The sequence below is a fragment of the Leuciscus leuciscus genome, assembly GCF_965113295.1.
Source record: "Leuciscus leuciscus genome assembly, chromosome: 7".
Taxonomy (NCBI): Eukaryota; Metazoa; Chordata; class Actinopteri; order Cypriniformes; family Leuciscidae; genus Leuciscus; species Leuciscus leuciscus.
In genome coordinates this window covers 33,513,227-33,528,093 of record NC_138731.1, presented here as the reverse complement: position 1 = coordinate 33,528,093, position 14,867 = coordinate 33,513,227, and the positions used below count along the sequence as shown (strand labels likewise).

Here is a 14,867-nt window from a genome sequence, read left to right as displayed (position 1 = left end):
CTGTTGTATCATATGACACATACATTTTAACATGAATGTTGAATTAACATGTTGAATAAACATGAAGTGAATGTTCATCTTGCAATATAAGGCTACTTAAAATATAAAAGTTGTTCTTATGTTTATTTCATAAAAATCATTAAAGATTTTTAGAATTATACTAAAAGACCTTTTACTTATTAAAAAAAAGAAAAAAAAGAACTATCAATAGTAGAAGGCATAGGCTACCACTAATTTGTCATGCTGCACAGAGCAGTGCAGCAGAGAAGCAGATTCATAACAGATATGAGCCGTCTGACCAAACCGATTCTCTAAAATGAATCGGACTTTGAACCGATTGAATTGAACCATTCACGTTTCGTACGAGATAATGGAAAAAGCTGAACTACTTACACACTGTAGAAAATGTAGTTAAATGTAGATTAACAGCGTCGCTACTTTTAATTAGTTATTTCCAACACTGGTTGAAAATGTATAATCATAGACAGAAGGAACTACTGAACGCAGGTTTAAACAAACTACAACTCCCAATACTTAACTGTGTCACCGCGCAGACTCGCTGGAGTTCTAGCGCATTCCCTTGATGCCTACACGCATGCGCAGTCGTACATGGGAGCATTGGGTATCAATTTGGTCAAACAGCGGGTGATAAAATGGTAGGTGACATAGAATTTAAAAATATTGCTTTCGTTTTATGCTTCTGTGTTCGACGGAGAAGATCCGGCAAACGTAGATATTCCACGTCTTGTACCAGTCGTTGTCTTCGCGTGTCGCACCGAGAATGCTCATAATTGTGTGTATGTTTTGTATGTGCAGGAAGGTCAGTTGTTGATATTTAGGGAGTTCAGCATGTACCTTTCCGCTTTGGTCCTAGAATCATATCCTATGTAATGCATAAAACATACGATAATGAATATTATTCTGTGCTTTAGCCAGACATGCATGCTGTTAACCCTGGTGTTCTGTTGAGGGTTTTAGAGACCCCAAGCCCCTTTTTAATACATCAAAATCGAACCTAACATTGAACAGGTTAAACGTCATGACTTTTCCAAAATGCATGCGATCTGATTCTAAACAAGATTTCACTTTGATGACACGTTTTCATTGTTTAACATTCAAAACAAAGCCGATATCTGTTATTGTGTCATTGAAACCCCAAGTTAAAAACCCGCACTGATATTGATATGTTTACCATTATTTTACACATATACAATAGGGGCCTCTGGGACCCCAAACAACCAGGCAGTCAATGTCAGCAGAACAGGGGGGTTAAGTGTCATCCATACCCGGTCCATGAAATTTCAAACGTCAGTCTTTTAGCCCTGCCTTTTTAACCCAGCCCTCAATAGTAGCCTGGTTAGCTACCAGATTGCAATTCCCTCTAAACACGTCTTGAGTGGACTATCAAACTTTTTGCACAATGTGTTCTGGTTCCATGTCTTGTGATGGCCTCGTCAAAATGGTTCTTTTGAACTTATTTAAAGAACTAGAGTAAAAACAGCTTACTGTGCATCGATGGAAATAACTGTGGGGTAACCTGGTTGTTTTGCACTGGCCGCCCTGAGCTTGCCATCTCATATTACATGCCAAGAGCAAGTGGCCTGTCACAGGTCCTCACATGCTTGGTGCTTCAAACGAACTTGCTATAACCGGTAGAATGTCCTTTTGTATTGACACATTGGTCTGGACGTTTGTTCAACGCTTTGTTTACGGTTGTCAGCTTTAGTTTTGTGCCTGAATGTTTGCAATTTTTTCTCTCTGTATGTTTGTTTGTGTCTCTTTCTGTTTGTACACACTGCTGAGTGTATTCCTCCGTCTGTCTGAGTTCATGTCTGAGGGCATATCTTTTGTGTCCACACAGCATAAGCTAAAATCCTCCCAAAAGGACAAGGTACGGCAGTTCATGTCCTTCACTCAAGCCGGGGAGAAGACCGCCGTATACTGCCTCACTCAAAATGACTGGAAACTAGAGGTGGCCACCGACAACTACTTTCAGAACCCAGATTTGTACCACAAGGAATCCATGAAAAGCTCGGTGGACCGAAAAAAGCTGGAGCAGCTTTACAATCGATATAAAGGTGAGTTCTTCTAATTCTGATATTTATTATGCCTGAGAGTACCAATGCTTGCTTAAAGGTGATTTTTTTACTCTTTAAAAAAGGCTTACCCATAAAGAAATGGATATTTAAAAAAAAAAATTCTATTACTTTTTACTATGATTTAAATGTAAAGCTATTTTAGTTTTCTACACAGAGTGGGTTACACCCTCATGGGGGCTGTCATTTTGAGATCACGCGACCAGCTGTGTCATGCAGTTCTGAGTTACTAATAATAAAAAACAACTTTACTTTATATAGGTATTATCATGTGCTTAAAGTCAGCATGAAATGGAAATACACCCTATATATTTTCTAAGTGCATCTTAATGATCTTATTTTGAAAAAATCATCCATGCTTATGTGTTTTTTTTCTCTTCAAAATGTCATAACTTTTTGAAGAGAAAAAAAAGTATCTTAATAAAAAAGTATCTTAGTCCGCATAAACCCCGGCTCTTACAGTCGACTTACATTCAGAACCAAGTCCCCTCCACATTTCTTTTGTTTTTTCGATAATCCTTTTCACTCGGATGTGCGTCACAATATGGAAGAAAATATCTGTCATTGGAACTTTAACCAAACAAAAACGTAATTGAATAAAACTTAGAATAAAATGTATGTTTGAGTGGAAAAACATCTCTAAACATTTCCTGCATTGCCGTTCCTGTTAGAGCAATGAAACAAGACCTGCAGGTCGAGGTCGCACACCACAGAGCGAAGAAAAAAATGTCTGGACCTTCATAAACAAACTTCATGCGTCCATGTGTTATTATAAAGCCCAAAACCACTGGGATGAAGAAGAGCCAGCAAAACCTAAAGAAAAACTTTCTCTGTACACCTTTAAATGTTGAATTCCTCGCAAAAAATTTTGTTTTGCTGAACTAACACTATTTTTTAAGTGACCTAGATGTTTTTTTATTCTCCCTCAGATCCCCAGGATGAGAATAAGATTGGGATTGATGGAATTCAACAGTTCTGTGATGACCTCAATTTGGATCCAGCGAGCATCAGTGTTCTGGTTGTGGCATGGAAATTCCGTGCAGCAACACAGTGTGAATTCAGCAAAAAGGAGTTCATTGATGGAATGACAGAACTGGGGTGGGCTATGAAATCATTAATTTATTTAGTCATTATTTGGACAATATTTGGGTTGTGTGGCGGCTGGGATTATCATCCTGTAATAATGAAAGGTTTTGGAATCTTACACATAAAATGTCCTACCACCTGACAGAATCACTGAAATAGTTTCTGTGACAGTCCTCGGCTCTAATAACCACAGAAGAATGGTCCCAATTGAAATGTTTGATGTCTCTCAAATTATTTTGCATGTTTAGATTTGCTAAGTGAAGCTGTAGTTGAAATTGCCAGAATGGAAGTCAGGTTTAAATCGCTAACAGCAAGTTTAATATACATCTTTGTGTATGAATGACATGGATATGAGCCAGTGATTAGACTGACTAATGATGAGCCTAAATGAGTTGAATTTCTTCTTCAGCTGTGACAGTCCAGAGAAACTTCGAGCTCTTCTGCCCCGATTAGAACAGGATCTGAAAGACATCGGAAAGTTTAAAGATTTTTATCAGTTCACCTTCAACTTTGCAAAGAATCCTGGACAAAAAGGTTTAGGTAATGGCACCATAATATTTTTTCTTTCTGCATTTTTGTCTCTTCACTCTGAATAAACAGTCGTCTATGTTATTGGTTTAACTGTCTTTTTCCATTACAGATTTAGAGATGGCAGTAGCATATTGGAACCTGGTTCTGGCTGGACGTTTTAAGTTCCTAGACCTCTGGAACAGATTTTTATTGGTAAGTCATAGCAGCATTGGACTTTTGACCCTCTTTAGCACTCAATACAAATTAAAATGGGCTTTCTGGCTGCTACGCAACACATTAACCACATAGTGGAATAATTTCCTTTAGCAATTAATTTAGATGCTTCTCTAGTCTCTGCCCTTATTTTGCGCAGGAGCATCATAAAAGATCAATTCCCAAAGACACGTGGAACTTGCTTCTGGATTTCGGCAACATGATTGCAGATGACATGTCAAACTATGATGAAGAAGGTGAGACACATCATCCATTTTTGTTGTGTTTTGTGAACTAATATGCTGCTGACTGAATTTTTAGTGGTTGGTTTTTGTATTTTTGAAGTTATACTGTAAATTGGCTACCTTTATTCATAGATTATGATGGATTTTAATCATGTGACCTCCTGTTTTGTTTCAGGAGCATGGCCTGTTCTCATTGATGACTTTGTGGAATATGCTCGGCCAATCGTGACAGGATCAAAACGCAAAACTGTATAGTAATGCTACCATCGGGCGAGAACTCGCACCTTGGTCGCCTCATTGACTTTGTAGTTTTTTTAAAGACTTGTAAGCATAATAAGAGAGAACTAAGAGAAACACTTGAACCCGACAAGCTTTGCAAAAGGAAAACAGGATGGAAAATACGTCTCAGACTTCCACACACCCCACGGGAAGGACAAGAGCACGAGACTCAAGATTTCTGATAGAGCCATCAAATGCACATGGCCAGCTATATTTGCACTGGCTACTCATTTCTAGCCCGAAACCCTTGGAGATTTTGGGTGGATATCTTTGAACCTAGTACCTCATCTCCATAGCAATCAGTGTCACTCTATAGGGCAGAGTCCTCATTGCCTACCCACTCCTTACAGTCTGAATTATGGAATAGTCTCTCCAGTTTTGTTTTAGATTATGTACCCATCTGTCTGGGTGTGTATCTCATGCAGGACTTGATGCTGATCATGTCGGCATTTTAAGCCAGATGTTCATGGGCAGCACAGCATGCGGCTCGCAACACCAGCACTATTGTTACAGTTGTAAAATACTGTATACTGCAGCAGTATGTACAGAGAGAAATGTATTATCAGTAATGTTTTATTATATGAAATACGAGACATATGAAAGAAAAGCGTGGTCTAAAAAAGATGCCTCCATACCATGTTCTTGTGTGATTTTAAGTCAAACGTGTCATCTGCCCTGTTGCGGAACTTGTAACAACGCGGTTCAGTGTTACACCTTTTTTGTTTACCAGATTTATGTTAAGAAATAAATTATTGCCCTTTACTTTCTTCTCAATCTACAACAACCCTGTTATTCTTTAACAGGACTCATATAATAGCATTTGACAACAAGAGGCTTTACTAGCTTTCACTTTGAAACATTCTCCCTTCAGTATCACAACTTCAACACACCTATGAATCAAAATAATCATTCCAGAATATTAATATCTCACTTCATAAATCACAATGCTTCAAACTGTTTTGCAATTCATCCTGCTGCAAAACAAACCCCAGAGAATGATGGTAGGGATAACTGCATTTGGGTTGTATTTGGTTTGCACCAAACATTCAGGACATTGAGGTTAATGTTAGTGTCTTCAGACCACAATTTTCTTCTAATAGCTTTCAGGTTTGTCACAGGGTTTCTAGCAAAAACCAGGCATGCTGTAATGTTCATCTTTTTCAGGAGTGGTTTCCTTCTCACCAAAGAGAGTGCCAAATCTGCAGTGTTGAAAATATTGATGTCAGACAAAATGCTCTGCAACGCGTTCAGTACTGTATCTGGCCTCTTGGTCACCCATATGACATCTTCCCTGTTTTTGTGGATTGCTCATGCTTCTTTCATCCATTCTGTTGAACTTCCATCCACAATGAACTTAATGTGTGTAGGAATATACAATATATAATATAACTTTTTGTAGCTTTTTTTAATCCTTTAATTAATCTCAGAGTTTCACATCACAGGCAGATCGTTTGTTTTAGTGGATTGAACAGTTAAAATTGAAGTACATTTCAAAATAACTGATTATTTCACTTAATTTAGGCTATTTAAAACAGTATGTTTATGTAGCTATGACTTTCTTCTGAGGAACACTAGATTTACGGCTGCCATTCTGCCTGAAAATCGAAATATTTCTGTTGCACAGAAGAAAGAAAGCCTTGTGGATCTGGGGACAGCATGAGGGTGATTAAATGATGACAGAATTTTTATTTTGGTCCTTTAATGGCGGAAATGGACTTGTGCAATGCGATTTCCCTGTGTACCACAAGAGAGCGGCAATGTGTTTATAACCCAAAGAAGCTTTACGTTTGACGTTTAAGAGCTTGTGTATTTATGTATTGCTGTATTTTTATTATTTGTGTTTATGTGTATGTTATATTCTCAGTCTGTACAAAAAAAAGAAAAAAAAAGTATTTTCACTGAAATCTGTTTTTTTTGTTGTTGCGTTGTTACTTCCAGTCCATATACAAATATTTAAAAATGACGGAACTTCACAAAACCTGTGTTTCTCCACGGAGTGGTATCAATGTAACACACGTTTTATGCTAACCGCGGGCTTCAATCTACACACAGAGGATCAGTCTTACAAACTCATTTTCAATCTATTACATTTGACAAGAATGACAGTTTTTTGTATTTGACAAACAGTACAATCACAATGAATCTTGACAGGCTTCGTAAAAGAGTGAGACACTACATTGATCAGGTAAGTAGAGGCAGTATATTTAGCATGAACACTAGCTTTTATTTACTCAGCAAATTCGATTTTATTAATTTCTGATTGTATGAAGCTGATCATATGACATTACGTTATCGGAATATTATAGAAAAAGAAAGAAGTATGGTTGGTACACTGAATTAGGCAATAGTTTGTGTATTTACGAAGCTAACGTTACCCAGATGACTTTCATGCTACCAGGTTTGAAAGCTTCTTAAATGACATTTAAATAACAAAAAATATGACATCATGTTGTTTGGGGGTATTTTATTCTCAGGAATAGATACGCAATATAACATCTATGAGGGCTTGTGCACGTCAAACTGCACTAATGTGACAAAATGATTTCATCTTAGTTATATTATGTTGATTGCTGAATAAAAGTCCAATTTTACCTCAATAGTGTAAATCTCAAAATATGAATTAAATGTAGTTTCCCTCTGTTGTTTTTGCATGATCTATTTTATAGCAACAGTATCAAAGTGCTCTGTTCTGGGCTGACAAAGTATCATCCTTATCACATGGTAAGTGTCTTCATCCTCCTGAACACAGTATGTATATACTATCAAATTGCAGTTGATAATTCTTAGATAAAATGCTTATTTTGTTTGAATTAATTTAGCTTGACTCTTAAATGTCTATTGGATTAATCACAGACTCTTTAATCTCTTATAGAGGATCCTCAAGATATTTATTGGTTAGCGCAGTGCCTTTATTTGACAGCACAGTATCACAGAGCCTCTCATGCGCTCAGATCTCGCAAACTTGACAAGGTAAGAGCTATTGTTTTTTGGGGGGGTAAATAAATAAGTCATTTCAATAGTATCAGATATTCTTAGTTCTCCAAGTTGTAGTCTTTCAAATACGTAACCCAGTAAAATAATTTACACAAATGTTTATCACTGAAATCATGTTTGAAGTGCATTAATGCAATAGAATGGAGCAAACAAATCAGCTTAATGTTCAAGGGAATTAATGAAGAAGTATTCAATTCTTGTTTTTATGCCATACTTTTTTTTTTTTTTTTTAGTTGTATGGAGCCTGTCAGTATCTAGCTGCAAGATGTCACGTGAGTATTTACATTAATGCCACAAATTTTATTTATATTATACATGGTACAATATAAAAAAAAAATATTGTTGTTGTTTTTGATGGACAATTTGTGGAATGGATTTTACATGGTAAATGTTAATATAGCAAATAGTACTATATTTATTGGTTGCTGAAAGCATGATCAGATTTGCCGAAATATGTGATAAATGAACATGCAAAGGGTGGGCATTTGTGTAATTTTATGGCTAACAGACCAAATTTTTCCTAAAACTTAAATAAGGAAATAATCAATGATTTGTACTTTATTGTTGTTGTTATTATTTTCTGCAGTATGCCGCCAAAGAATATCAACAAGCTCTAGACATACTGGACATGGAGGAAGCAGCCAGTAAAAGATTATTAGACAAGAATGTAAAGGAGGATAATGGCTCAAGGGAAACCGTAAAGGAATGGGAAATGTCTCCTGCCTCAGTGAGTCTAACTCCTTATTTGTTGGGGGTTTTTTTTCTTGTCATTGATTGTGTTTATTATGTTTTATGCTGAGTTTAGAAACAAACTTGGTATTTGAATGGCATAAGAGGTTGACTGGATCTTTTACTCCCTGTGGCCTTTTCTCTCAGATCAATAGTTCCATCTGTCTCCTGCGGGGGAAGATCTATGATGCCATGGACAACAGACCCCTAGCCACGTCTAGCTACAAAGAGGCCTTGAAACTGGACGTCTACTGCTTTGAAGCCTTTGACCTTTTGACGTCCCATCACATGTTGACCGCCCAAGAGGGTGAGAGAAACTATTCATATGTACATGCAATGTTTGAAATTCTTTAGTCCCTGTTTGTAAGTAAAGTCACTTAAAGCTTAACTAACATTGTAAGTGGTCCAAACAAAAATGATTGTATAAAATCATAAGAAAGATGTGATGCCTTTACATTTTTTTGTTTTCTGACCTATAGTCATAATGTCCTCATTTTCGTCACTTGAAAGTCACCGTGGATAAAATGAATAAATGCTTTCAAATTAATAAAATGTTATCTTGTTGTAGAAAAAGATTTCTTGGATTCTCTGCCCTTAAGTCAACAGTGTACAGAAGAGGAAGTGGAATTGCTGCGTTTCCTTTTTGAAAATAAATTAAAGAAGGTGAGAGGGCCCCCTTTCACTCTCATAAGTTCTTATAAGTTCAAATATTTGTGTACCAAAGATGGTTTGCTGTGATTTACATATGAAATAGCCAACATTTACAGCATCACACGGATCAGATGTTGTTAATTATTTTTCCTGATTTTGTTTTGTTATTCTTTAGTTTAAAAAAGAACATACACAAATTACTCTGAGAATTTGAAGTACCTGTTTATTCAGTCAATGGGTTTGAAGTGCTCACCGAAGAGCTAATCAGCAACTCTTCTCTTTCAGTATAACAAACCTAGCGAGATGGTCGTCCCAGATATAGTCAACGGTCTCCAGGACAACTTGGATGTTGTCGTCTCCCTCGCAGAGCGACATTATTACAACTGTGACTTTAAAATGTGCTACTCTCTTACATCAATGTAAGTCTGCAAACACCGGTATCTAATGTTCGGTTTGACATTTAGGGAAAGGTTGAATTTGTCTAATGTTTGTTTTTTTATTCAAGGGTTATGGTAAAAGACCCATTTCATGCCAACTGTTTACCAGTGCACATAGGAACCCTCGTTGAGCTAAGCAAAGCAAATGGTATGAGATTAATATTGATTTCAGGTTTAAATGAAGTGTTTGTTAAGAATTTGAATGTGGAATCATAACAATTACCATACATTGTCTCTTTAGAGTTGTTTTACCTGTCTCATAAACTGGTGGATTTGTATCCCAGCAATCCAGTGAGTAACAAGGAAATTGTATTTCAGAAGATGAGTTTCAGTTAAGTTTCATGTGATTTGTTTTCTTATAATTTCTTTCTTTATGAACCTCTCCAAGGTTTCATGGTTTGCTGTTGGATGTTACTACCTCATGGTTGGGCATAAAAACGAACATGCAAGGCGGTATCTCAGGTATGACTGGATTTAGTTGCTTTGTGGACTTTCACTACAGTTCAAAGTTTAGGGTCAGTAAGATTTTTTTTTTTTTTTTTAAGAAATTAAGAGTTTTGTTCAGCAAGGATGCATTAAATTGTTCAAAAGTGACAGTCAAAACTTTTACATTGTTACAAAAAAAATGTATACATCAAAGAATAAAAAATAAAAAAATCATGGTTTCCACAACACAATTTTCTTAAGCGCCAAATCAGCATATTAGAATGATTTCTGAAGGATCATGTGACACTGAAGACTGGAGTCATGATGCTGAAAATTCAGCTTTACCATCACAGGAATAAATTACATTTTAAAATGGCAATAATATTTCAAATTGTTACTTTTTATACTGTATTTCTGATTTAATGCAGCATTGATGAGCATAAGCACAAAAACATTAGAAAAATCTTACTGAAATAATCATTTAATGATTTCTAATATACGTTGCTTACTCAGGAAGTCACTTGTATCTTTGAAAAAAATGGCAAAAGAGTGAATTAAAATTTAAGTATTGTAACCTTTTGCCCTATTACATAAACGGAGAAACGTTTTAGTGCTGATACTGTAGAAATCAAGCCCCAGGTCATTTTCAGCAAACATGTTTTTGTGGTAAATCTGGGAAAGGTTTCATAATGATGACAGTAGATCTGTCGACGAAACTTGTGGTTAACACCAAAATTCCCTTCCACAGTAAAGCCACCACGCTTGAGCGCACATACGGACCGGCATGGATAGCATACGGCCACTCGTTTGCTGTGGAGAGTGAGCATGATCAGGCCATGGCTGCTTACTTCACTGCTGCCCAGCTTATGAAAGGGTTTGTAGACCTACAGTGCTTGTGACAATTAAATTAGGATAAGAATATTTGCCTCTCTTATATGACTTGTGTATTTTGAAATTGGTAAAACCATTAGGCTATAAAAAAAACTTTCTGGCTTCCTGTTTGAGCAGATGTCACCTGCCCATGCTTTACATTGGTCTGGAGTACGGACTCACTAACAACCCCAAGCTGGCAGAACGTTTCTTTAGCCAGGCCCTCAGCATCGCGCCTGAAGACCCCTTTGTCATACATGAGGTAGCTGTGGTTGCCTTCCAAAATGGAGAGTAAGTGATCAAAAAAAATTCACACTATTTACATCGGTGGTTAGTGGTTTTACTGATGAGCGCTTTGCATTGTTGCAGTTATAAAACAGCCGAGAAGTTGTTTCTAGATGCTATGGACAAGATCAAAGCCATCGGAAATGAGGTAACCACCCTCTTGCTTCTATAATCTACTTGTTTTTCTACTTGTTTTTTTTTTAAAATCAGAATAGACCTTAATCAGAATAGATAGAGTGAAGGGCAGCTTGTTCATTATGACATACTTTTATGTTCCTGGGTGTATCGGTCAACTCATGAAACAATGAAAATACCAAATTTCCAATATACAGAGGTTCTTGTATTCACTTACAAATTGTTTTATGGTACATGGTAAGAAAAAATACCCTTGTAAATTGTTCTGTCTTAATGAATTATTTCTCTCCAGGTCACAGTCGACAAATGGGAGCCGCTCTTAAACAATTTGGGTCATGTGTGTCGAAAATTGAAGTAAGTTGAAAGAATTCTGATTTTACAGTACATTTTAGTTTTAGTTGTTTTTTACCCAGTTAAAAAAAAAAAAAAACTAAACTACCACTCAAATGTTTAAGGGTCCATAAGAATATATTTTTTTTATTCAGCAAGGACACATTCTGTTGAAGTGACAGTAAAGACATTTTAGAATTTTACAAAAGATTTCTATTTCAAATAAATGCTGTTTTTTTTATATACTTTGTATTCATCAAAGAATCCTGAAAAAAGTATCTGCTGAACACAAAAGAAGATATTTTGAAGAATGTTAGCAGATCTTGACTACCATAGATATGTTTGGTTACCGACATTCTTCAAAATATATTCCTTTGTGTTTAGCAGGACATAGAGATTTAAACAGGTTTGGAACAACTTTAGGCTGAGTAAATTATGACAGAATTTACATTTTTGGGTGAAATAACCCATATTAGAATGATTTCTGAAGGATCATGTGACAGTGAAGCTTTGCTATCACAGGAATAAATTACATTTTAAAATACATTAAAATAGAAAACAGTCATTTTTAGTGCTGTCAGTTAAACACGTTATTAACGGCGTTAACGCAAACCCATTTTAACAGTGTCAGTTTTTTTATCGTGAGATTAACGTTCTTTTTGGCCTAGCAAACTTGGTAGTTTTTTTCACATGCTGTTGCAGCAACTAGTAACGTTAGAAAAACTACAACACCACACCAGATCTAGCTAGACCAGAAACAAAACAACAGGCATGCCGGCCGAGTCAAAGAGTAATAGGCTAGTGGATGGCGAGCGTGAGATGCCGAAATGGATTCCAATAAGATTCTGAATGGAAAGTTTACTTTTAAAAAGTTGCCAAATGGTTCCATTGACAATACCAAAATGATCTGTGTGTTTTGTCGTTGTGAACTGAGCTATCATCGCAGCACGTCCAGTCTGAAATACCACTTGACAGCCAAGAACACAGCTAATGTGAATTCTCTGATGCGATTATTTGCTCCAAGTGTGAATGACTGCTCCAAGTGAGAATGTTAGTGTGAAATTGAACACTACAGTATACGCCAATGTTGTTTTCAATAAAAAAACATTTGCACAAAGCAAGCCGATCCACTTTTCCATGTTGATAAGAGCATTAAAATGAGAAAAAAAATTTCAACGAAAAGAAATCAAGGGACATTTAGAATAGATCAAAATGTGCGATTAATGAATGACATTAATGCGATTAAATATTTTAATCATTTGACCGCACTAGTCATTTTTTATTATTTTAATTATTGTTTTACATAATTTTTTTTACTTGATAAAACAAATGTAGCCTTGGTGGGCATAAAATACTTATTTCAAAAAATATTTTTAAAATAGTGACGGTATTGTATATAAATGCAATGCATATTGCCAATTATTGCAGCTTAAGTACCTCATTATATCCCAGTTAAAATAGGCGGGATATGGGCCGTAGTGTGCACTAACCTATAATTGTGACTTAAAAGTGCCTGTTTCTAAAATTGTCTCGAGTGGTATTTAAATGAAGAGCATGAATTGGGAGGCATGGTCACATTGCTTCTCTCCTCTATTAAAGTGGAAAAAACAAGATATACAACAGAGTGCTTGTTTTGTTCTGTCACTCTAGTGTTTGATGAATTATGCATGTCCACGCACTGAATATCAAAGGGCTCGCAATTCACACTTGAAGATCATTCCACTCATGATTCTTTATTTCTAAATGGCTGTTTAATTATTTATTTTATGTTTGTTTGTTTGTTTGGACTGTATCGATATGGTGATTTGTCCTGAAACCCTAACTACAAACTTCTGCAATGAATTCGGCTCAAAACAGAACTGCATTCAAAGTTTTGTAGATCATTTTTAGTGCAATTTTTTTTTTTTTAAGATAAGAAACTTAAGATTGAACGATTTAATTTTGAAAACTTCCCAATTTTATTGATAGAATGTTCAGAATTCCAAATCTAGTGTAACGACACCATTGCAATATTTGAATACTGAATTGGTTTTGTTTTTTTTCTCCCAAGTATTTAATCGTTTATCGCCAAATCCGAAAATGAGACATATATTGAGCAGAACTGAGCATTTCAGAAATAAAACCTGAAACCTAAGCACACATCCAACTTTAACAACGTTCTTCATAAGGTATTTTCATTCAGGAAATGCACAACTGGTTTTCTTTAACAATCATCTATTGTGAAGTTGCTAGAGATTTATTGTACCGAATTGCAAATTAGTCCCAGCCTCCCATACTAAATATTTGAAGAACATTCAATAATAAAGTGCAATGTTTAAACTTCTTGATTCCAGTGGTTGAGAATAATTTTCACTGCCTCTGTAGTGAGCTTGTCTAGTTGTTTATCTGATGCAGTAGACAAAAATCAGGTCACTGATTGCTTTCATGTTGTTTGTGTAGGAAATACGACCAGGCCCTTGAATACCACAGGCAAGCGTTGGTCCTCATCCCACAGAATGCCTCTACTTACTCAGCCATCGGTTACGTTCACAGCCTCATGGGAGATTTCGAGAGCGCCATTGACTACTTTCACACTGTGAGAATATATAACAATCATAATTCTGTATTGTTGGTCAGTTTTTTCAATCAATTATGAGTTATAAACTCCTTCTTTAGGCACTCGGTCTTAAAAGGGACGACACATTTTCCGTAACCATGCTGGGCCACTGCATTGAGATGTATATCAGCGATTCGGATGCTTACATTGGTAAGACGACCATCCATGTGCTTTGTAAACTTGCAGATTCAAAGTGTCCTTGCAGCTCGTAAGCTTATCTTGTTTCTCAGGAACTGACATTAAAGACAAGGTGAGAAAGACCCTTGGGACGCCTGCACTGATGAAGATGCTCAACACTTCCACAGACGGCAATGAGAGCAGAGCACAACCCGTAGAAGAGGTGAACGTGTGCCTGGAAACGCCATCTTTTAACGCCGACAAACAAACCGATGCTTTCCAGCGCTTCCTCTTAGAATGCGACATGCATGAGAACATGATGCTGGAGACGGCCATGTCTGATACCAGCACATGATTTAGACTTGTAAATGGGTCAAAGAGGAACTTTGAGCTTGAGATGATAAGAATGTGACTCTGAAGAGGACACGACACGCCCTTCCTCCCTCCGCCATCCTTGCCGTGTCCTCCGTGTTGGACCCCTGTGGATTTTTTTTTACTATGAATAAATGTAAAGAAGTGAATGCAAATGGGTTCTAATGATTCAATCAATAAACCCTGCATCCATATTTTTACAACGATTTGTGTATTCTCATTGGTCCTCTATTAAAACGCCTGTTTTGTGGACGAGGCTGCACAAAATGTTTTTTGCACTGCCAATCACATGTGCGCATCTGCTTCAGTTTAAAACCCTGAAATTAGTCAGCCAAAGGAAATGACTTTGAAATGTTGTTTTTATCAGTTATCTCAACTCTGTCTGTTCAGAAGGCAAGGGAATCTGTGCATGTTTTTTGCACAGATTTCTTTAATGATGATGTTGCTTTTTCTACATTAAAGGACATTCGTTTTTGTAACACTTTATACACTATAA

General features: G+C 36.4%; 2 protein-coding genes across 4 annotated transcripts; both read left to right on the top strand.

Moving 5' to 3' along the window:
- The first annotated feature begins 536 nt into the window (after window positions 1-536).
- On the top strand, window positions 537-6,337 carry dcun1d2a (DCN1, defective in cullin neddylation 1, domain containing 2a). Of its 3 annotated transcripts, none has more exons than XM_082175460.1 (7): window positions 537-656; window positions 1,862-2,078; window positions 3,026-3,194; window positions 3,592-3,722; window positions 3,823-3,905; window positions 4,066-4,162; window positions 4,326-6,337. In XM_082175460.1, exons 1-7 carry the CDS (start codon window positions 654-656, stop codon window positions 4,403-4,405), a joined length of 780 nt encoding a protein of 259 aa, XP_082031586.1. In that variant the 5' UTR covers window positions 537-653; the 3' UTR covers window positions 4,406-6,337. The 3 variants fall into 3 exon arrangements, with proteins under 3 accessions (XP_082031586.1, XP_082031588.1, XP_082031587.1); XM_082175461.1 differs by lacking the exon at window positions 537-656 and adding an exon at window positions 725-1,652; XM_082175462.1 differs by lacking the exon at window positions 4,326-6,337 and having other exon boundaries at window positions 4,044-4,161.
- A 98-nt stretch (window positions 6,338-6,435) lies between these two features.
- On the top strand, window positions 6,436-14,577 carry cdc16 (cell division cycle 16 homolog). The gene is made up of 18 exons (XM_082175444.1): window positions 6,436-6,614; window positions 7,096-7,150; window positions 7,302-7,399; window positions 7,657-7,695; window positions 8,010-8,150; window positions 8,300-8,459; window positions 8,721-8,815; window positions 9,089-9,222; window positions 9,309-9,388; window positions 9,482-9,531; window positions 9,629-9,702; window positions 10,415-10,540; window positions 10,675-10,827; window positions 10,906-10,969; window positions 11,249-11,310; window positions 13,726-13,861; window positions 13,942-14,032; window positions 14,113-14,577. Exons 1-18 carry the CDS (start codon window positions 6,567-6,569, stop codon window positions 14,352-14,354), a joined length of 1,848 nt encoding a protein of 615 aa, XP_082031570.1. The 5' UTR covers window positions 6,436-6,566; the 3' UTR covers window positions 14,355-14,577.
- Window positions 14,578-14,867: the final 290 nt, after the last annotated feature.